Source organism: Elgaria multicarinata, chromosome 13, assembly GCF_023053635.1.
Source record: "Elgaria multicarinata webbii isolate HBS135686 ecotype San Diego chromosome 13, rElgMul1.1.pri, whole genome shotgun sequence".
NCBI classification, from domain to species: Eukaryota; Metazoa; Chordata; class Lepidosauria; order Squamata; family Anguidae; genus Elgaria; species Elgaria multicarinata.
The window spans coordinates 31,995,370-32,018,621 of NC_086183.1; the positions used below are offsets into that span (position 1 = coordinate 31,995,370).

The following is a 23,252-nucleotide window of genomic DNA, read 5'->3' on the forward strand; positions in this document are numbered from 1 at the left end:
TGTAATTTTGCATTGCTGCTGTTTTTATCTGGTTGAGCTTTTATATTGTATTTTATATTTATTTATTTTATTTATTTATTACATTTTTATACCGCCTAATAGCCGAAGCTCTCTGGGCGGTTCACAAAAATTAAAACCACAAAAAAACATCCAACAGGTTAAAAACACAATTACGAAATACAGTATAAAAAGCGCAACCAGAATAAAACCACACAGCAAAGTTGATTATAAGATTAAAATGCAGAGTTAAAACAGTAAAATTTAAATTTAAGTTAAAATTAAGTGTTAAAATACTGAGTGAATAAAAAGGACATTTATATTATGGTTTTATACTGTTGTTTTATACTTTGAATGGTTTTAATTTTTGTGAACCGCCCAGAGAGCTCCAGCTATTGGGCAGTATAGAAATGTAATAAATAAATAAATAAATGAGTAGATCTGGTTTTGACCCCACCAGTACAATTAAACCTGAGCTACATCTGAACTCACAATCTTATTATATATTTAAATTCCATCCAGGAAGTTTGAAAGCTCAGTCATTTTGGGTGCTTAGCGAGGGTGTAACATATGGTTAGTGTGGTTTTATGATGACACTTTATTTCAAAGCTGATCTGCTGTGATTCAACTTAAGAGATTTTATTGTTTTATTGTATTGCAAGCTGCTGTTGACAGCTTCGGCTGAAGAGCGGCTAATAAGGGCTTAATATGTGCAAAAATATTGTATAGCATAGAATTGCATAAAATGTCCTCTAGAGGGGTAAAGCCACAAATTTCAGATGCTGGAAAGGTTGCTGCAAAAACATGGATGACTGAAATGTCCTCTCACCACTGGGGGGCGCATTTATAAAATCATTCTAACCTCTAGGGGAGTTATTTTAAGGCGCCTAGATACACACTTACCTGGGCGGACGGTCATCCAGAGGTTTATGGGTCCTGGGACAGGTGTGTTGTTGGGAACCCTGCTGATGCCCCCTACAAAGCCCATGTGGGGCTCTAGTGAGGAGTATGGCAGGGGCAACCATTCACAGAGAGGACTCTTCAATCTGTGGGGGCCCTGGATAAATTACACAAATTGCCCCCTCATTAGCAGGGCACTGTGCAGCTATTCAGTCTTTTTTCTCTGTAAGGGACTTTCTTCAGGAAGAGCAAAAGAAGAGACATCTGGGTTCCCTGTAAAATTATGTGAATGAGCCAAGGCGATGGTGGGATAAAGTCTTGTTTGGAAGCCCCCAAGGTCGGGCAAACTTCAGTCTTGAGGGATGTACTTTGGTGTTTACTAGAACCCAGATCTGAGCCAAGCGCAAAAGGCATACATGTGGAATTAACGAATTCTGAGCCTGGAAATTGATCCTGAGTGCCAGAAATTAAGTGAGCTAACTGTCCTTACACACGCACAAAACCACTACTAGTTACACAAATACACGCCACACTTCCTTCATTTCTGGGATATAACTTGAGAGGAGGGTCATTTTGTTGTTAACATTGTTCAGTAATCGGGAGTCAGAAATTCTTGCCCAGAGATCAACTAGTCGGTCCTGATTTACAGTTTGCTCACCCCTGTTTTAGGCTATTTAGTCCAACCCCCTGCAGGAAGTCACATTGAACTCAGGGGTTTACCTCTGCGGAGACACGTGTGAGATTGCACTATTCGAAGTCACAGTGTAAACTTGATTTACCTTAATTCTGAAAAGCAACTCCTCCCTCGTCCCCCACAAGATATTGGATAGAATATGGATTTATCACCGATATCCATCTCTAATCCTGAACACAGAGTAAAAAGAAAACCGGCGCCGCCGATTTAAATCCGAATCCACTCCAATGTAATCCGGAGTCACTCCCTTTTTTTGCACAGGACCTTTCTTTCCCCTGATAGGGTTATATCAAAACCTCGTGCCATTTTGCTGCATTGGGCTGAGGGCTAGTTTCGGAATCTCGTCAAAAGCGCACTCTAAAGGGCTCGTTGCCAGCAGCAAGCGTGTACAGGTTTGCAGCTTAAATCCGGAGTCACTTCCTTTTGTGTGTGGAGGACAGTCTACTACTGACGCGGTTTATTCCCAGGTAAATGCCGGAAACAACCTCCTCTGGAAAAAAAAAGAAAAAAAGAGCTCAGATCCTGTTCAAACAAACAAACAAACAAATACGTGTGACTCCGGATTAACCCCAGACTGGAAGAGATCTGCGCTTGCCAACCAGCCTGCCTGCGCTGAAATCTCTGCCTATCTCCCCCCCCCTCCACGCCCACCACTCTCCTTTGCCCCCCGCCCCCCCGGAAGGTCCCATCCGCAGCCGCAGTGGGGCACCCTCACCCCAGTCATCTGCCAACAGATGGGTGGGAGGGGGGGAGAGCCCCCTGGGTCGCAGAGTGACACCCCGGCGCCCAATCGCCGCGCGCATAATCACAAGGAGGCGTGCCAAACCGTCTTGGATCTGCATGGCAGGGAGAGGGGGGGTGACAACCTTGGGGGTGGGAGGGGGAGCCAATGGCATGGATGGGGGAGGGGCGGTGGGAGTAGCCTGGAGGGGAGTGGGCTTCAGGAGAGGAGGGGGGGGCGACAGGAGCGCCGGCAGAGAGGCAGGAGGGAGAGCGCGCGCAGAGCCGAGGGAAGCCAGGCAGCCGGACCAGGGAGAAGGAGACCTTCCAGCCATGGAGAATGGGTTGCAATGTCCAAGGTAAAGCAAGAAGGAAGGGGGCTCCCGAGCCTCCCCCCCCCCACCACTTGGATTTTTGAGCACCGCTGTTAACCCTTAGCAGGCAAGGATGCGCGTGAAAATGTGCAAACCCGGCGCCCAGGTTGGGGGAGGGGGGTGTGGGGTGCAGAGGGAGGAAGAGGAAGAGGCGGCTGCACGCTTTTTCTGCAGTCGTCTGTCTCTTCACCCCCCCCCCACGCCCAACAAATGGGCGATTTAAAAAACACCCCCACCCACAAAACAAAGCCTCCCATAGCGCGAGGGGGAAATTGCAGACTCAGCAGATTCCGTGAGCCCATTTGTGTGCTTGGGTTTTGGGGGAGGGCAGGGTGCTAGTTGGAGCCCCCCATTTTTTCCTCCTTCCTCCCTATTTGTTTTGGGAAGGTTTAATCCCCCCCCCCCACAAAAAAACTTCTAGATGTCTTCACTTCCCTGAAGTGGTGAGGTGTGCATCTGATCCGTGGGAAGGGGGGCCTTGGGTGTGTGTGACCTTATTATGATCATTCTTTATTTTAATTAATGAAGTGCCCAGGTTTTGCCCCTGGCTGGTCAATGTCATCCGATGGGCGCATCTCTGTGCATGTCTGTGTGCCTGGAATGTGTTCTTCTGCAGAGCTGGAAGGGTGGAAAAATGTCCTCTTGGCTGCAAGGAAATCTAGTAGATTACAGTGGAGACCTGTGCCAAGTGTAAATCGGCACTTACAGTGTTGCAGGAGGGAGGTTAACTCTGCCTCTGTTGCCAGCCGCGACAGGGAGGTGTATGTGGCCCAGGCCCAGAAATGTCACGACAGATAGAGACGGTGCCTCTCTCCTGTGGTTGTGTATATGCAGTTTAATCTCCCCGCATACCTTGTTTACAATGCTGCAATCTTCTATCATGGCTTCTCTTCTGACTGCCTTTAGACCCCAGCTGGGTAATTTAATCGTACGGATTAGATGGGGCGGGGGGGGGGGGACAGTACAAGAAAAAACCCCCAAAGTGCTTTAAAAATATTTTTAGAAATTCTTCTGCTTTAGTAGTTCTGCTGCATTCTGATTTTCTTCATGTATTTAAAATACACTTGTGAGGAAGGAAAGCCAGCAAGGTGGACAGAGAACGCCGCTTGTAAATCTGTTTGCCTTTGGCAGACGTGAATTGGCAGGAATCTTTGTACAGTAGCAAAGGGGGGGGGGAACCTCTAAAAGGAAAAACGTTGGGACAGCGAAATGCACAGCCGATTGCTTAATAATAATAACAACAAGAACCCCTTTGCAACGGTGAAAAATGGGTTTCCTTTCAAAACTCACATGATTAGGATGTTGGAGGTTCAGGGGGCTTTCGGTACTGCGGTGGAGAGGTTGCTTGCTCATGTGGGACTTTAAATTGCCAACAAAGTAGGGAGAAGAAAAAGAGTTTATGGGACAGTTACAGTATTGTTGGCAAGCAAGTGTGAGCTTTTGCATTCAGAAGGGCTTTTAAAATTAGGCAGTGACAGGAGGTCCTGGAACAACTCTGCTCCTGCAGCGTGGAGGCAGACAAGAGACGCTTGAGATGTAGGTCAAACCCATGGAGATCATCCCAGAATTGGGTCACGGCGAGTGGGAAGAAGGTGGCTGAGCTGGGTTTGGGACGGGTGTGTGTGTGTGTGTGTGCGTGTGTGTGCCCAGGTATCGAAGGTGACAACTTTCTGCCAAGTCCCGTTGTCGCGTGTGCTTTTCAGCTCTGTGAAAAATTGATCTGCGGAACGCGGTACGGTCATTCGGGTGCGGAGTTGTGACTTTGGCTGAATCGATTGGAGTAGGCAGGGTTTGTGGCCATGGCAGAGCCGCTGTGCCCAGGTGGGTGTGTCGTTCCTGTTGCTCCGCTTGGTTCCTGGGCAGCAGAACTTGCCGTGCTGGATGTCCCACAAAGGATCTTGGCCTCTGTCGCTGGGTAGGACAAAACTGGCACCGTGCCACCCGTCACAAGGGCGTGAGGCCAGCCTAGTCCTAAGTGGGTATTTTTGTCTTTTACTTTCTTTCTCTCTCTCTCTTTTTGCTTCACAAGCTACAGGTTTCTTGTTAACTGTTGCTAAGCCAGGAACGGACAGCTTGCTGGGTGCAGATGTGTTCAGTCAACACCCCCAAAATGAGAGTATAATTCAGGGTTGTCTCGTCAAAAGTAAGGGGAACGTTTGGTACTCTGAAACAAGATTCTCTCTTATGTTTCTCTGGATCTCCGACGTTCTGGAATAAAGAACGGCCCTTAAAAGAATTGGCACCTGTCAATCCTATGAAAACCTCTAAGCGCTGGTTGCCACTCCTGCCGGAGAAAGGGAGAAAGAACCCAGTGGTGTTAGGTCTCAACTCCATTCTCTAACTCCTAGACTTTATTTCCCCCAACGGCAAGCCATGTGATCTATTAAAGCCCCGACCGTTTTAAAACCCAGAATTATTCTACAGGTGGATCCTAGCTGCGTTCACGGGTCACCTTTCCTGCCTGCCCTGGCACTGCCCCCTGCTGGCTGGGGTAGGGACTGCCCATGTTCTTTTTTCTTTTCTTTTTAAAGCCTTCCAGACATAGGGCAAAGACCTGCAAGCTAACTCTGTGGCACTTGAGCTTTCCATGAAGAAACTCCGCCTGCCGAATCTCTCGCCTGCCTTAAATATCTGCGTGTCCCACTGAAGACAAACGCCTGCAATGCCACGCGCCCGTTGTTTCTGGCACCTTCTGCTCATCGTCCCTTTCAGAAGACTGGTTCTGCTTGGCTTGGGGGAGTTTTTAATGTGGTTCACCCTTTCCCTGCTGGGAAGACATTTCTGCCTAGCGGCACCCTGGCTGCCGTGACGCCTCGCCTCTTTCCTGCCTCCACGCAAATTCCACGGATCCGTCCTTGTCCCCCTCCTGTCCACCAACGCCCCCTGGTGGCATTCCCAGAACTCGCTCACTCTTGCGTCGGCATTTCTCCACTTGCAGGCGGATTGACTGGCATCTGTCCCAACCCAGCCTCCTCGCACATGTCCTTCTTCCGCAGCCTTTGCTGTTGACTGTTTCCCTCCAGGCAGGGAAGCCGGTGGCCCTCGTGTGCCGGAGGACGAACACATGACGGGTCTTGTGTACATCACGTGTACCCGGCCCTGTGCCAGGCCGTGATGCGGTGGGCGGGGGTAGGGGGCAGTTCCTATATGGAGAGGAGCCCTCTCGGCTTGGGGTTGGCAGCGAGTCGGCGGTCAGCGGATGGCGGGGGCGGACAGGGTAGGAAGCAGGCCCTGTGGGCCCGTCGCCCGTGGGGAGCTCCACAGGATGGTGAGTGTGGGCACTGCCAGGGGGCAAAAGGCAGCGGGAGCAGCTGCTGGCTTCCCTCCCTGCTATCTTTTTCTTTCGCTCCATGATGCTTTTCTGCTTTCTGTCCAACTTCTGCTCCCGTCTGTTCACGTTCCTCCCTTTCTCCCCCTTTCCTCTTGATTTGATCCCTCGTCCCTCATCTGTTCTTGACTATCTCCTGCATGTCTTCCTCTTTGTCTGTTTTCCTACTTTCCTCATTTATGCATCTGCCCTTTGGAGTCTGTTCTGTATTTCCCCCCTTTCCTCTATTCACGGTCTCCTCCTGTTCTGTTCTGTTACTTTCTTGTTCACGTGTTGTTTTTATTCCTTCCTTTGGAGACGTGTTTGCGTTCTTATCTGCGTGTTTACTCAACTTACCTTTGTGCCTCCCTTCCCTTTCCACGTCCCATTCTTTTTATTGCCCATTCTTCTTCTCATGTTCTTTTCCTCCTTTTCCTTTTCTCACGTTTCCTTTCTGGCATTTTTAAATTTCAGCCACTCGTGTTCCCTCTGTCATTCTTGTTGACTTTTGGGGTTACTGCTTCTCTCTCCTTTTGCGGTTTCTAACTTCTCCCGATCCTTCCCCAGGCTCGATCTGTTTCAGGGTTCATGGCTTCCAGGCCCAGCTGACCCAAACTGTTGTGGCTTTCATTCAAGCCAGTCTTGGTCTGTGCAGGGATAGAAGATGGTAGGAGAAATCCGGCAATGCAGAATGGGTGTCTGTGTGTTTTAAGGCTTGGCTCCTAAACTCGTGAACCTGCGTAGTTTCAGGGTGATGTGTGCAAACCTAGAACTCCTTATCTGTAACCCACATTTGGATCATCAGAAGCTGGAGAGCAGTGTGTTTAAGTGGTGGTGCTCTTGAAATTTTTTGGGTTTTTTGCTTCTGCCGATGGGAACAGAGAAATCTGCTTCAAATGGGTCCCCCTCTCCCCTTGGCAATTTAGTAGGGTGAATGGGCATAAAGGCATAACCATTCTTTTGCCCATTTGTGGGATGCTAGTGGCTTCCGGAGATGAGGCTGGAGCAGACCTCGGAATTCCTGGGCCTGAGGCATAGAGCTGCATCAAGCATTTGGATCAGGACTCCTGGGTTCTCTTCCCGAGTCTTACTGCAAGCTTAATCCGTACCCTTAGTTTTGAAGCAATGCCTCAGTTTTCCCCTCCGGTGAATTGGAAAACAGATACTGACTGGACACAATTTTTTTTTTTACGCGTCCTGTCAATGTTCAGTTTTTGTGTTCTTGGATGAACTATAGAGAATTGGGGATTGGTGTTCCAGCCGCATGTCTGGGGAAGAGGTGGTGACTGAAAATAGCCAGCAGGAGGTGCTGGGAAAGGATGGGGCAGAGTTTGTCCTTTAGGGCATGAGCATTGTGGCTTTGGGCAGTTATCTGCTTTCTCTCTCTCTCTCTCTCTCTCTCTCTCTCTCTCTCTCTCTCTCTGTGTTAAGCTAACAAGGGATAAGAGTGTTTTGTTGATGCCAAATGCGCCTAACAGAGTCTAACAGAGGAGTGATTCTCTCTCCTCGTAGAGCTAAGAGCTCCTTCTGTGCAAGAATTCTTGCCCACTTGCAAGGTCTTTCAGAGGTTATGATTCTCAGACACCCAGTGATTAAGTTTCTAAAATAAGTATCTGGTCTCATGCTAGCCTGAAAGAAGCCGTGCCGGGCTGGCTGTGATTACTCATTGATGAGGTAAATGCTCTCTGTACATGCTCAGAGGCACCATTTTTACTACTTTGCTTGTTCCAGGGCAAGCTCTATGGCTGAGGCCTGGTTCAAATTAAGCCCCCTGTGAGCAGCAAAGCACAAAGTGACGTTGAGGTAGGATATAGGCGTTATATTTGGGAGCGGATTCAGGAGTCTCATATGTGATATGCTCAATCTCCTTAATCCTCTTTGGCACACTTCTGTTGGCACTGATTAATTATTATTTATTTTTATTATTGCATTTATATCCAGCCTTTCCTCCCCCCTCCAAGGAACCCAAGGTGGTGTACATAATCCTCCTCCTCTCCATTTTATCCTCACAACAACAACCCTGTGAGGTGGGTTGGGCTGAGAGTCTGTGACTGGCCCAAAGTCACCCAGTGGGTTTCCATGGCCGAGTGGGGACTAGAACCCGGATCTCCCGACTCCCAGTCCGACACCTTAGCCACTACACCAGACTACACCACACTGGCTCCAAATCCCTAAAATGAGAGAGAATACTGATCGATCTTACAGGGTGGATGTGAGCACTACATAAAAAAGATTGTTAAAGTACTTTCTGCGTGAAATGTTCTACTACCCAGTAATGAGTTTTGGAAGGTTTGCCTTTAAATCTTCATCTCTGCCTCTATCCATAGAGAATGTCCCTCCCAAGGACTCAGGATGGGCTGCACCGGGTCATCTTGTTTTATTGTCACAACAACCCGTTGAGGTTGGTTAGGCTGAGAGAGTGTGACTTGCCCAGCAATGGTCAGAGTTGGGCATTTGTCAGGGCCCAGATTATTGGGGATACCCACCGTAGATTCCTTCCACCATCTTCTCCATGCATGAGCTATGATATCCTAGGTGCAAAGGAACAGGAGAGATTTGGATGGGCGAAGATTTGGTAAATAAATGAAATTATAGAGGTGATGCTAGGATTTATCACCCTTTTCCTGGAAGCCCCAAATCTCAGATGAAAGGAGAAGGAGGAGGACTGTGATTATGCAGCAACAGAGGGAAATACTCAGTTACGTTCTCAAAGACATTATCTTCAATTTTGTACATTCATGTGTATGTCTGTGAGAAAAATGGAGCCATTTCTACCCAGCCTCCTCTCCTTCTGCTGAATACTGCTGGGTAGGTCACTCTAGTTGTTGGCCTTAGTTTTTCAATCTGCAAAATGGGGACTCTACCATGGTCTACCTGACAGGGTGGTTGTGAGAGCAAATGAGATAATTTATGTGTACAGTAGGCTGAACAACTAGAACACTGAAGGTTTATTATCCATAACAGAGTGAATAGCAATTATAATTTAATCTGTGGAAGTTTCTTCCATTCACTCTCAAGAACTGGAGACAGAACAAAGCCACATTGAGTCCCAATATTGTGAAAAAGGTGGGATATTATTATTATATAATATAATAATAACAACAACAACAACTCAGGAGCATTGACTATTCAAGATTGAGTAATTCACATGGCCTATACCTTTTGTATCCAGGCTGGTAAAAGGCTACCCTTTCAATACATGCTTATAAGTAGAGCAGAGGTTCTAGTCCACATTATTATATTTCTTTTTTGTTTATAGCTTTGTGAGAATTTTCCATCACGCTGTTGTGCTACTCAAGACTGCTAGCAAAGTTCAGCAGCTTGTGGGTATGGAACCAGAAGATGGTAGGTGTGTTGAAGGATTGAAATTGTGTATTTGGTGGTTCCAATCAGTACCCTTTCTTTCAAGAACTAGAGGTCCTGTCTTCCAGGCATCACTGGACTCTTACTTTCCCCCCAGAATTGGGAAATAAAATCTAAGAGCGCTGGCTACCAGCTGTAACAGATATACTACATTTCATTTCTGAGGATAAATTGCTCTTCTCTCATCACCCGTATCCCATTATAGATTACCAAAGCCCCCCTCCCTGCCTTTAAAGGGGGAATGTCTCTCCATCTGTACGGCGTAACTGCTGTCCTGATAGAGGGTCAAGGACATTTCCACTACTCATCTGTGTTTCATCGTAAACATTGATTTAACAGACATGCTGGAGCACCAGAAGATTCACTGCCCCAGATTCTCTTCTGAGTAATGGATTTTTTTGGGGGGTGGGCGGGCGAGGGGGTGCACTTTCCTCTGCCTTTGTAAAATGTAGTGGCATCCTTTCAAGAAATTTCAGTAGTTAGAAATTCGTCAGCATCTAACTTTTGCTTGGTGCACTCTTCCTTTTCATTGCTATCTGAATATTCATTTGCTCTCGTGAGCTACGATTCCCTCCTCCCAATCCTGGTTTGAGGCCAACTGTAGCCTAGCCTTTTGTCCGAACTGACAAGCAGTGCTTTGTGCTTGGCCTGCAAACCAGGATCGCAAACCATGGTTTGATCCTGGCTTTTTGGAAAAGTTCAAGCCATTGATGAAAGGGCAAGCAATGGTTTGGCTCAAACCAGGATTGAAATGAGAGATTTATAATGTGTGTGTGTGTGTGTGTGTGTATGAGAGAGACAGAAAAAAAGGCATGAAATTGAGGCACGTCACTGCTTATTCACATCACTGCAGATTTTTAGGAAGGCCTTGAAGATTTCTTGCTTACTTTGGCCTTGCCCTGTTTATGTTTTGCTGGGCTGTTCTGGGTTGCAACTGCAATTATTTTGTAGGCTTTTAGAACTGTCAGATATTTGATGCTGGTGTTTGTTGTTTTTGTGAATGGTGGCTGTTTTATTACTGTATCAGTCTTCTATTATAGTTAATGTTTTGGTTGTAAGCCATCATGGAAGGGCTCCGGCCCTGAAAGGTGGCCTAGAAATATTTTAAATAAATAAATTGGTTTGAGGCCAAGTCTATGTGGGTTTAGTATATTATGGCCCCTTAAAGTAGCAGGAAGCATCTGGCAAATGTCATGGTGCCCTGGGTTATGTCACCTTCGCTACCTCCTTCCCCAGTTTTCCTCGAGATGGACAATGTCTGAGAGTTGAAGACTTTTATTCTCATGATATTGCACACAAATCCCTCTCATCCTATTGTTGCCTCGGGTCAAACATGTCTTTGGAACGAAAACCTACCAAACCTATTAGAAATGAAAGAGGGATCCTCTGACACATCATGGACAGCAATCCTCAAGCCACCTTCAGCTCTCTGTAGACAACAACAACAATAAATAAATAAAATCATTGCCTGTCTCCGGCCCCCAAATTAACTCCAGCTTGCCAAGCTAAAATGTTACAGCCTCCATTTTACTGGGTGTCCTGTCCACATAAATGCCGATGGGGCCTGCAGTTGTCTGCAAAGCGTTCTTTTTTTGGCATTTGTGTTTGAATTTGTGCAGTCAGTGAAGTGAGTTGCGGCATGAGAACGGCTTGCTGTGAGGAAACAGTAACCGTGTAGAGTGTTTTCTTGAACGAGTTCACCTAGGGACCTGTAAGGTGCAATCCTAAACACACAATGCGGAAAAATGTCCTGCTGGAATTGGTGGTTCTTCAGAAGGTGCTTAGAGGTTCTTGCATTAAACTTGATTGTCATTGAGAGGGAAATAATTGAGGAATGCCCCCCTCCTCCAGACATGTTTCTGGGGGGCTGAAGTGTGCTTGGACCTTGGTCAACTTCTGGTGGTTGACAGAGTACCCCCTCCTTGACATAGAAGACCTACAGACGCTGTGGTGTCCCTAAGTTTTTTTAAATGGAAAAAGGTGAGAGAAATCATTCCTATTTTCTTACACACACACACACACACACCCCATCACCAGACACATGCAGGGCTACTGATACGTGATTTTAAACATACCTGGTCGTATGGCAGAGCCAGAGGTAGGGTCTGGCCAGTCAGGGCCTGGGGCCTGGCATTTTTGGCTAGTCCGGTTTGGAGCCTCACCTGTTTGAGGCGTTAATAGGAGGAATATGTGGAGTTACCGATTGTAAGACGCCATCGATTGTAAGACGCACACTAATTTCAGTACCACCAACAGAAAAAAAGCTTTGATTCTAAGAGTAATAATCGCACCCGCGATTCTAAGACGCACCCCGTTTTTAGAGATGTTTATATGGAGAAAAAAGTGCGTCTTAGAATAGAAGAAACACAGTAATAGGGGAAAAAATTAACCCATTATTCACACAAAGTGTCTGGTTTATTAAATAAAATCTCTGATTCCAAACCCAAGGCAAAAATACCAAACTGCCAGGGGAACTACCTTACAACTGGCAACTCTAGGCACATACTCAAGAGTACTTAGCAATTCACACAGACTAGTTACTCCTTAATTAGCTGTACTCAAAGGGTAATTATTAAAGAGTGCAAAAAGGGTCATTTTCTTCCCCTTTTGGTTACATGTTTACCGAAAGAGTAGGCGCTCTGGGTTGGTGGTCATGAGTATTGATTGAATCACGTGGTGGAAACTACTCCAGATTACTTGCTGCAGTTTACCTGGCTGCACACTTGAGTATGTGGTAGAAGTGATGAAAATCCCTAAGATACAGAAGTAATGCATGTGTCCACCAATATTATCAAAATGGCTTTGAGGTTGGGGCAGGCGGGCGCTGGAGTGTGTATATGAAATGAGAGGATACCATTTCCCCTCTTATTCCTCACATCTAGTCTATGTGATGAAACCATTTTGGGTGCTCGCTCAAAGCTTTTCATCTCGTGCCTGTCATATCACGGCCTTCAGCTTATTCGCTGTTGAATAATGCATTTTCAGCTTATTTTTGGAAGGGGGAGTTATTTACTGTAAGTACGGCGGAGTGAATCTGTACCTCGGTGACGCTAAAATGCAGGCCTGGGCAATTGCACTCTATTAGAATCCAACTGAAAATGCAGCAGCAGCAGCAAAGAAGCTATTTTTGGTATTCCCTCGAAAAAGTTGTCTGCAACTCGTGCATTTTAATTGTTGTGAGGAGAATTTGAATATCGGCGAGAGCTGAGAGTGATATTTAATCTTGGGAGATTTTGGAAGGACTCTTTTATCGCGCGATTCATAGTTCCCCTCTATCCCTTCCCCTGATTCTTCTGTTTGGGGCTCATTTTCCCCTCCTTTCCACCATGGCCATCCGCCCCCCCCCCAGCGCCCGTAGCAGAGGATTGGTGATCCTGCCAACGCCAGCCCACCTGGCGAAGGGCCCAAGCGTTGCGCATTGTAGCCTGGCGCCCAATGGCAGCGCAGTGTTCCCAGCCGAAATTAGCAGGCAAACAGGAAAAAGGCCGGGCGCTGGTTGGCTGCTCCCGGCCTACCCCAGGCCCCCTCCCGTTGCTCAGCTCACGTAGGCCCGGCTTGAGCGAGGGGCCTCTGGGCGGCCTTCCAAGCGAAGGTGGGGGCGGGTGGTTGGGAAGGGCTGCTGCTGCTTTGCGAGCCAGAGGAGAGAGCTAGGCTGCCTCGCCACGGCCGACGGTCCCTGAGGCCTCAGCGGAGCTCGCATCAAGTCCAGGCCCACCCGGTGCCCAGGGGATTGGGGCTGCTGATGCAATGTGGGGGCGCGTTTCCCAAAGGTGGCAGATGGTGCCCGCCGCGGCATCCAGGCCCATTCTGTTACCAGGCCGTAGCCAGCCTCTACGCAGAGACCGTCACATTTTCCTAACCGTGCAGGCACCGAATAAACACACACCATGAATGGCTCAATATCGGCACAGTTATATCGGCTGTGTGCTTCTCTTCTCCCTGTTTTTCATCCTGTGCTTGGAGCTGACTTGCTAGGCGCTATCTTTCGATTCCAGAGACCCCGGAGGTCCTATCTGTGCCTGACTCATCCCAATGAGCCGCTAAAGTGCATGTTGTCCGCATTCTGCATTTTGGAACCATTGCCGAACCACCAGGGATCCGTTGTTCTCATAAAGTGCTACGCACATGCTTATTTTATCCCTCCAAAGGAGCTCAGGGTGGTGGACAAGATCACCTCCCATGTTACCCCCCACAGCAATCCTATAGCAAGGTCACCTGAAGAGCTTTATGCTGAGCAGCGGGGATGTGGAACCAGTTTTTCCTGAGGCTGGTCCAATATCTAACCACTAGGCTACACTGGCCCTAACTTAGCCGAATTGTTCTTGCCGAGGAAAAGGTTGGAACTCCACTTGTTCCGGGATGGGCGCATGTGTGTGCATGCGTCTGAGAGAGACTTTTGGTTTTCTGCCACAGATACTGTGCATAAAATGAAGGAATCTGGATTCCTGGTTTATTTTCTCGAGTTGGGGATTGCCTTGGAGCCTAGTGGCATAAACTTGTGCGATGAGAAGTACATGTTGTGCGGACTTTATACTGTTAGTTTTACCCTACCCTGTCCTGCTTACCCTACCCTGTGCCTGTTTGCATTCTCTTCCCCTCCTTATTGTTCTACTATGATTTTATTAGATTGTAAGCCTATGCGGCAGGGTCTCGCTATTTACTGTTTTACTCTGTACAGCACCATGTACATTGATGGTGCTATATAAATAATAATAATAATAATAATAATAATAATAATAATAATGCAGCTCAGTTTTGTTTGTTTGGGTGTTTTGGTTGAAGAGAGGCACTTGGAATATGAACGTCTGGACTATGCCTCAATTTAGGGAGGCAGTAGGGTATAATAGTTACAGCTAAGCGCCAGGGCTGCTGGGTTCTCTTTTTAGAAATGTGTGTTTTATAGGGCAGTGGGTGAATCTGCAAGAGCGGCTGTCCTGGCCTTGGCACGGTTTGCGCCGGACGTCTCTGGCTCTGTCTTGGCTGAGAGGGGTTTCTGTTCCGGCGCTCTCTGTTTATTCACACGCTATGTATGTTCTTGGCTTCTTCTGCTGGCTCAGCCAGAGAACAGGCCATGGAAACGGGCCAAGTGGAGGCTGCCTTGTCGGCAGCTAGCTTTCCCACTCCACCCCGAAGGAATGCCAGAAGCGCCCCGGCCTTTTCCAGTTTGTCTCGGGAATTCGGGATTCTCTGGGACAACAAGGTGGAACGTTGCTGAGGGTTGGGAGGCCCCTTCTGCCAGTTGGAGATTCCGTAGGGGGTGCACGCACTAAACCCACGGCCCCAATTGCAACTTGCTATCCGCACAAAGAGCATTTCGGAAAGGCAGAATACTACTCCATTCAGCAAATAGCAATATTTAGCTGCAGCCAGATTGTTGACCGGGGCTGGTTACAGGGAGCATACAACTCCCCTGTTAAAACAGCTCCACTGGCTTCCAGTCTGTTTCCGGGCACAAGTCAAAGTGCTGGTTATGGCTTATCAAGCTCTATATGGTTCGGGTCCAGGTTATTTGAAAGACCGTCTTCTCCCTTATGAGCCTGCCCGTGCTTTGAGATCTTCTGGAGAAGCCCTTCTTTCAGTCCCACCTTCTTCACAGGCACGCTTGGTGGGAACATGGGACAGGGCCTTCTCGGTGGCTGCTCCCGTGCTCTGGAACTCTCTTCCCGGGGAAGCTAGGCTGGCTCCCTCCTTGATGGGCTTTCAGAAGCAAGCTAAAACTTTTTTGTTCCAGCAGGCCTTTGGAGAATAATCCAGCCCTCCTTCTATGTTAATGTCTTATAATTTTGTTGTGTATTTTTTAATTGTTTATGGTTTTGTTTCCCTCCCCCCCTCCATGTATATTTTAAACTTTGTAAGGCCGCCTTGAGGCCCAGCATTGGGCAAAAGGCGAGATACTAATAATAATAATAATAATAACAGCAGCTCGCGACAAGGAATCCCAGTATACGAACGGGTTGGTTTTGCCCTGTAACTCGGAACAGTTCTTGTATTGGCATCAAGAGCGAAGCTGCAAGCCTCAGCGCTGTGGTAATGTTCCAAAATCAGCATTTAGGTGCTGATCTTCATATATGCATAATGTGAACGATAACTCCTGATGCCTGAAAGTGAAAGCACAGTTGCAAAGGGCTTCCCCCCTCCCTTCCTTAGGGACAATTAAATGGTAAGGAGACTGGTGTCCAGTCCTTTATCAACTGATGGTGTCCAGTCGTCAGCCCACAGATGGGAAATTACCCTTGTTGGCACTGTGTGTGTTATTTATTTATTTATTTATTTACAATATTTATATACCGCTCCCCCATTGAAAATTCCGGAGCAGTGTACAAGATAAAATAAAATAAAAACAGAATAAAACACTTTAAAATAGATTTTAAAAGAAGCAAAATGTACAGTGAACCGTGGCCGGTCCTTAAGGTAAATCTTCCTGGAATAATGACGTTTTCAGGAGGCGCCGAAAGGAATACAAAGTTGGCGCCTGCTTGACCTCCAGAGGCAGGGAGTTCCACAGGAGGGGGGCCACCACGCTGAAGGCTCTTCCCCTAGAATAACAATTCTAGAATTACAATTGCCCGCTCGTTGCAGGATTGCCCACACACGATTTGGGGTGGGGGGGTGAGACTCATGCAAGGGGCCCTCCTTAACCTGAGCAAGCGGGATACGTGTGTATGTAATGTCTCTCCTGCTGCCTCTTCTTGGGTGCACCTAGCAAAAGGAGAAGGGCCGTGTTGTGGGAACGGGGTGCCCTTTGGCAGTTTTGGACTCTCCGCTTTGCTACTCTCTGGAGTCGGCCCTGTCGATTATGTTCAACAAGTTGCTAATGCACGTGAAAGAATTGTGAGCGTGCCCCCTCCCCTGAAAACAGATGAGACCAGGTGTGTAGAGTCTGGGGAAGGTGGCCAGCAAGCTTTAGAACTGTATTCTAGTTTCTGCTCTATAGCCTTGGATTCGTCCTTGTGCCGTTGGCCTCAGTTTGCAGCCTGTAAAATGGAAATAACAGTGAGTCGAAAGATGGCGATGAATCTGGAATGCCTTTTGCAAGTTTAAACGGTGCTTTAATATAAAGTTTTAAATCCTGGCAGATGGCTCTTGGAAGCACAGAGCGGCAACCTGTTCTCCGGTGCGCCCAGCCCAGCCCAGCCTCACCATCCTGAGTTGGTTCAGGTAAATTAGGTAGCTCGCCCCTCCTTTATGTACACAAACACACTCTCCAGATGTAAAGCTATAGGGCGGAGGGGGCCAGTCCTTTGCCAGGAACATTGCGTTCCCACCCAACCCAGAGGGAAGAGGCCCTTGTGTGGGTGTGAGGAACAGGGAACAGAGGGGCGGGCGGGTTGTACAGTGGGGTGTGTGTGTGTACAGTGGTGTGTGTGTGTATGTAGAAATTGCCATTCAAGTGCTCCCTTATTCCCCCCCCCACACACACACACTCCTGCAGAAAAACAAGGGCCATTGCCAGCTCAGATGTGGTGTTGGCATTTTAGAATTACATGGGAGCCGGAGCTGCCTTTAAGAATTAAAAAAGGAGGTGGGATCACCAAACCGTACTCTTTTGGGGAGGCAGGAATAAACTCTATAGCACAAACCTGCCCTCTTGAAGGTGGTATAGTAAAATTATTTATAGGGGAGAGGAGGAGGAGGAGGAGGAGAGGGTGGTAGAATTTCAGTGGGCCTCAAAGTGCCATGGGGGGGGGGAAGCACCCCTTCTTTTTAAGGGTTGTGCCAAAGGTTTGTGGGGAGCTGGCTGAAGCGATCAAAGTGGCCTTCCTCCTCCCCTTCCTCCCCTTGGCAGCAGCAGTAGTAGTACCCTTTCTTCCCTTCCCACCCACCCCTTTCCTCCTTCCTCCAGTGATGAGTACTTGGCATCAGTCCCTGTCTACAGTACACAGTGTCCTGGACGGACGCAGACAGAACAGCCAAAGGCGTTGCCAAGAGCACGTGCAACAGGATTCCTGCTTTGGAGGGCAGGGGGGGACGGACACTCACACACACACAGGGCGGCGATTAAGGGGCTTGGATCTGTGATAGGGGTGGGTGGAGAGAGCACAGGGGGGCTGGCCCTGGGAGGAGAAGGAAGCGAAGTTGCTTGTCACAGTTTGCCCTGCACAGTGAACTTGAGAATATAATGGCCTTAGGAATTTGGCTGGGTGGAGGATATGTTTTAAAAGGGGACAGGGATTAGTGCACCAAGCTGGAGATTTAAAAACACACACCCTGTGACGTTTGATATGAGCTGGTGGGTGGGTGTCTTCCCAGTTCTGGGACCCGTTTCCATGCCAAATTCCATCTATGGAGTGCAGGGAATTACCAAGGGGAGGGTGACTCTGCGCATGGAATAAGTGCTTTTCTGTCATCACACTGAGTTCGCATAGCTAGATGGGATTAGCCGTCTAGCTGCTCAAGGGGATGATCTGGAACCGGGGATAAAGGCGTTCAAGGTGGAGGGCAAGCAGGATTGAGCCCTCACGGCTCTTAGGTTAGAAACTCTGGGTGGAGTGAACAGTGCTTATTTATGCAACCATACCTGGGCGTGGGTGAGGGATAGGACTGGTCATGTGCAGCAGGGGTTGATCGAAGCATCGATCCTCCCAGAGTGCAGGACACGGAATCATGGGCTCAAGTTACAGGAAGTCTGATTCCGGCTGGACATCAGGAAAAACTTCCTGACTGTTAGAGCAGTATGACAATGGAATCAGTTACCTAGGGAGGTGGTGGGCTCTCCCACCCTAGAGGCCTTCAAGAGGCAGCTGGACAACCACCTGTCAGGGATGCTTTAGGGTGGATTCCTGCATTGAGCAGGGGGTTGGACTCGATGGCCTTATAGGCCCCTTCCAACTCTACTATTCTATGATTCTATGATTCTAGTCCAGCTTTCCTGCTCCTAGGCAGGGACAGCCACTCATCAACTCCCATCGCAGTCCAAGTTATGCATTCATATTGCAGGATACCCCTCCCCTCCCCTCAATTAGGACAATCTCATTTTGCAGCAGCGGGGGATGAAATTCCTTCCCTTGAAGATCAGTCAAACCCTGATTGAACTCGCAACCCATTTGGATGTCATCCCTTGGGGGAATGATATCGTGATGCTCGCCTTCCCAATCCCACCTCCTCTCTTTTTAAAGATCCCTCTGGCCCCAGAGGAAGGGGTGTGTGTTTGTGTGTGTGTGTGTGTGTGTGTGTGTGTGTGTGTGTGTATGAAGAAATCAACTCCTTGAATCTTGCTACAGCCGGCTTCCTAAGCGTAGGATGTTCCAAATCTCCATGCCGCGTTCCCCTGGTTGTGTCTCATGGAAAGACAAACGATGGATCAACAAAGAATCCTTTAAAAGCCTTTGCTGGTCCCAGTTGAACGGGGCTGTTCGCACTGCTGTGACACCTTAGATGACTGCTGCCGTGGGGAATCTCATTGGATGGTGGGTTGCAGGAGATGTTATTTCTGCCTGCTTACGCCATTTCTCCCCCCCCTTCCCTTTCCAGTTTTGTGCTACGGTATTAAGTGTGTGCGTGGGGGGTGGGGAACAATTTGTGTGCAGAGCGGCCAGGCGGCAACACGCTGCATGTGCGAAGCGGAGATATTCTCAGTGGAGGAAGGAAGTTGACGTCAGAGATGCGTGCTCCGAGCAGAAGGCTACAGTGATGCCCATGAGAATGGCGTCGTTTGCTTTTATCAAGCAAAATCATAGTGCAGAGGAATGAACTCCTCCTGGGATGGGGCTTGGGTCCTGGTGCCCGCAGCTGGAAATTTCCTCCAGGACAGTGCCCTGACAACAGGTGCACAGGGAGGAAGCAGTGCAGGGTATTTAACCTGTATAAACCCTACTATGGTTTGGGATTTTCTTTTTCTCATGAATAGTTTCTATTTCATGTTTACAGTTAAAACAGCAACAAAATGTATAATATTACATAAACAGACTGAGCTTGTTTCCAAAGGCTGTCCACAAGCTTTCAAGTCCAGTATTGTTGGTTATTGTTGTTTTTGGCAGCCTTAAGGACTAGCAGCTTGGTTTTCTGTTTCTTTTTAAGCAAAAGCAATGCTGTATTCTGCACCCAGTTCCAAATTGTGTAGTGCCATGATGTACATGACTGTTACAGTAGCTGGGCTTTGGGATAGGGCCAGAAATGTCAAAATAATTTATCAATTTGTATAGCGGAGAACTCTGCCTGATGGCGTGACTAAAGAACTAGTTTGCCTAATTAGTGGTGATTAGCTATTGTAGCTAAATGGGACCTTCATGCCTCTGAATGCCAAATGCCAGGGGCAAATAACAGACTGAGGCCATCTCCTTTACGCTCTACTTGATGCCCTCCTAGCTGGGGCATTTGGCTCACCGTTGTTTGGAAACAGGAAAGATGGACCCTTCGTCCAAATACAGGGCTTTTTAAAATCTTGTCAATTTCATCAACGGAGCGGAAAATCTGTATGGGGAAAAATGGGAAAATTTGCAGCAAAGATCTGTATGAAAATCAGGCAAAATTCTAATGTTCTGCTGAATGTGTCGGGATTTCATCTTGGAAGGCGTTTGGAAAGCCACGGGCCTAATTTTGGAACGTGGGGGATGTTAATCAAGAGTGTGCCTGATCATATACAGAGTGCCTTATCACTTTTTTAGGGCAGACTGACTTTTAATCTGATAGGGGTGGGGGAAGCCATTTGGGAGGAGCAACTCAGGCCATAGCTAGACCTAAGGTTTATCCCTGGATCGTCCAGGGGTCAAACCTGTTCATCTAGGTGACACACAGGGGATCCAGTGCTCAGGCAGGGGCGAACCCTGGATGATCCCAGGATAAACCTTAGGTCTAGCTGTGGCCTCAGTCACCCTGTTCTCTTCTCCGGAGAAGGGCTGCAGCTCACTGGTGGAGCACATGCCTTGGATGCAAAATCTCCCAGGTTCAGCCCCTGCATCTCCAGGTGTGCCTCAGAAAGAGCCCCGCAAAACCCCGAAGAGCTGCTGCCAATCAGTGCCAAAAATCCTGAACTAGATGGATCAAAGGTGCGACTCAGTCTAAGACAGCTTTTCTATGTTCCTAAAATGATGACATGAAAGGAAGCGTTGGCACGAGACTGAAATACCCACGTTTGCACATAGCATGTAATTAAGCCTCTGAGGAATGCACACTTGGGAAGAGTGAGCAGGGCTTCCACGGTGAAGGATATAATTCCCAGAAAAGCGTGAGCCCCAGCACCTTTCTTTCTAAAAAAACTGACCACTGCCTAACTGCAGTTCCTCCACACGTGTTCCTCTGAAGGCAAGGTTGGGGGCCTGGGGGTGGGGGGAGAGGAAGTTACATGAGAATCGTCCCCGTGCTTCTCGTTCGGCTCGCTGCTGTGTTGACGTTGTGATCGTTCCCAGCTCCCACTCCTGTGCGCATGTGCGCTGGTCTCGTGCATGTGACTGCCCATGAGGATCCCCCCTGCTTCTTGCCAGCCATGTCTGGTGACCCTGTGGTCCACCTGGCCAGTAGCCATGCCTTCTTGGTGAACCCAATGCCTGGGAGTAAACCGAGAGCGAGATAAGACACTGTTCTACCTCGTGGCGAAACTCAGCCTGTTCTCTGCAACCCACAGCCCTAGAGTGATGGGCACGGCGCCAAGGGACAGAAATGGAACAGCCTGTACCCTTAATGGGACCAGAGAGGGAGGGATGGTGGAAAGACGCTGTGGGAGGACTGGGAAGCTCAAAGTCCGGCTCATTTGACTCAGGGAGCGAACTGAGAGCGAGGCAGCCGCTATGCGCCGGCGACGGAAATGGCCGAGGGGCAGGAGATGGTACAGGTGAGGTCTCTGTGCGCTTTTGAGGTACGAGGGAAGGTGACGCTGCTTGGAGCTGGACACACGTTGGGGTTCTCTGATGAACGTTGACAGGGTGTTCTTTCACGCTTTGAAGCGACACGGTTCTGTGGCTTTCTGTAGACCTGTGGGGCTTGTTCTGTGGGGCTCTGTGGTTTCTATGTAGATTTTCGGGCCTGAGGCGCCCAAGTGTTGCACAGTGTCTCCTTCATAGGATGGTGGCCGTGGAGTGTTTTGGTGGGCTTCCATAGGACCGCGGCAAATGTTTCATGGCATTCTCAGGGTCAGGGGCTATAGGCTCCTCTCTGCCTTGGGTGTAAGCTTTACAGAAGGTCGGGGTCTATAAATTGTAATAATACACAAATTAACTGTACTTGTGCCAGAAATCTGTGGAACTGTGGGGACATTTGTTTTCCTGGTGCTTATGGGGCTGTTACTCTCTTTGATGCCCCATAGAATGGGAAGGTTCTCTGTTGTGTAGTTGCCTGGTTTTGTGCGATGTGTGTTTGTGGGAATCTATAGAGCTGTGGACGTTTCCATCTCTCATGAACAAGGTGTGTGTGTTTTCTTATGCCCTTTGCAAACTATGGGAATGTAGCTCTGTAGGGGTTCTCTGGGGTGTCTGTGATGCTTGGGGATGTTTCCAACTTTGTGAAATGTCAACGTGTATTATTTTTTTTTGAGGGGTGGGGGGAAACAAGATGTCTGGAAGCCCACCAAATAGAGTCGTTAGAACAGAATGGGTGTGTGGGGGCGGTTGTGGGGGTGGAGAAATGAAGAGAACTCGATTCTAGATAGCAGTGGGAATTGGAGGGGGGAATTTATTCACCTGGAGGTCGGGCGGTGGGCAACACGGTTGTGGAAATCTGTATAGGTTTATCCTAGTCAAGTAATTTAGGGCAGAATATGGAGGTGTATGAACAATGGTAGAAGCTGGAGAAGTGTAGGGGGTAGGTCTTGATTTCGACAGCAGAGTAATGGCATTGTGGGTTGCCTGGTGTGCATTGTTGAGGTGATGATTTAAATAGAGGGGTGTCATTTTTTCTCTCTCTCAAAGGTTCTTCCGTTCTGGTGGGTTCTGGGATGGTTTGAGTCTGGGCTGCAGGTGCCAGAGGCCTCTAGTGCTGTTTGGGACAGGTTGTTGAGCGGGGTGATGTTGTTGTGAGGATAACAGTGAGGTCCCCCCCAGGTAGGCTGTCCTAGTGAGCTCCTTGGAAGGAAAAGTGGGAGCCACGTGTGATAAATCAGCCCGTGAATGAGGTTTTGGGTGCTGCAAATTTCTTTCTTTCTTTCTTTCTTTCTTTCTTTCTTTCTTTCTTTCTTTCTTTCTTTCTTTCTTTCTTTCTTTCTGCATTTATATCCTGCCTTTCTCCTTTTTATCCACATAACAACCACGTGAGGTAGATTAAGCTGAGAGTCAGTGGCTGGCCCAAAGTCACCCACTGGGCTTCATGGCCATGTAGAAACTAGAAGTTGGTTCTCCTCAGTCCAACACTTCAACCATTTCACCGCACTGGGTCTGCGTGTGTCATGTCTGTGCGGGGTTCCATGGAGAAGGCAGAACACGAATGCCGCTGTGCAGTTGTGCCTACATGGTGAAATTACGAAACGTGGTGTGTTTGTGTGGGTTGCTTCTAGCCATGAAAATCTCACTGACAGGGAAATGCAGTCGTGTGGGTGTTGTTGCATGGCAGGACTAAATTGCCGAAGTTTGCATTTGGAGATTGCATGTGTGGCATGTGATGAAACCTTTCTCCTTGGAAGTCTAATTCTTTACTGGGCAGGGAGTTCTTAACATGGAGAAGTGCTCTATCATGCAAGCCTACCTCCCTGTTCACTACCAAAGTTGTACATTCTCGGGGGAGTTGTACTACATGTGTTTTCTGAACACGTAGTCCTACATGTTTGGAGGGTACTAGGTTTTGGAAGGCTGACCTAGGCTCTTTATTTATTTATTTATTTATTTATTATTTATTTATTACATTTCTATACTGCCCAATAGCCGGAGCTCTCTGGGCTGTTCTTAAACCAGATAAAAAGTTAAGTACCATTCAGTTTTTGTTTAGTTGAAGCAAGCAGTGGTTGTTAACATGGCCTTAGACAAGGGCTGGCTTC

General features: G+C 48.2%; 1 protein-coding gene across 2 annotated transcripts in view; it reads left to right on the plus strand.

Annotated features, from left to right (window-relative positions):
• Positions 1 to 5,700: 5,700 nt before the first annotated feature.
• Positions 5,701 to 23,252, plus strand: part of HIF3A (hypoxia inducible factor 3 subunit alpha) — a 44,313-nt gene continuing 26,761 nt past the window's right edge. Inside the window, exon 1 of one of the 2 annotated variants that reach the window (XM_063139986.1) lies at positions 5,701 to 5,953. Coding sequence is in view for 1 of the 2 variants with exons in the window: in XM_063139985.1 (XP_062996055.1) it covers positions 21,079 to 21,122 (44 nt within the window). In the remaining variant the exon portion in view is untranslated. Of the gene's footprint in view, positions 5,954 to 20,989; positions 21,123 to 23,252 lie in introns of those variants that run through there. The other variant, XM_063139985.1, reaches the window with a different exon arrangement.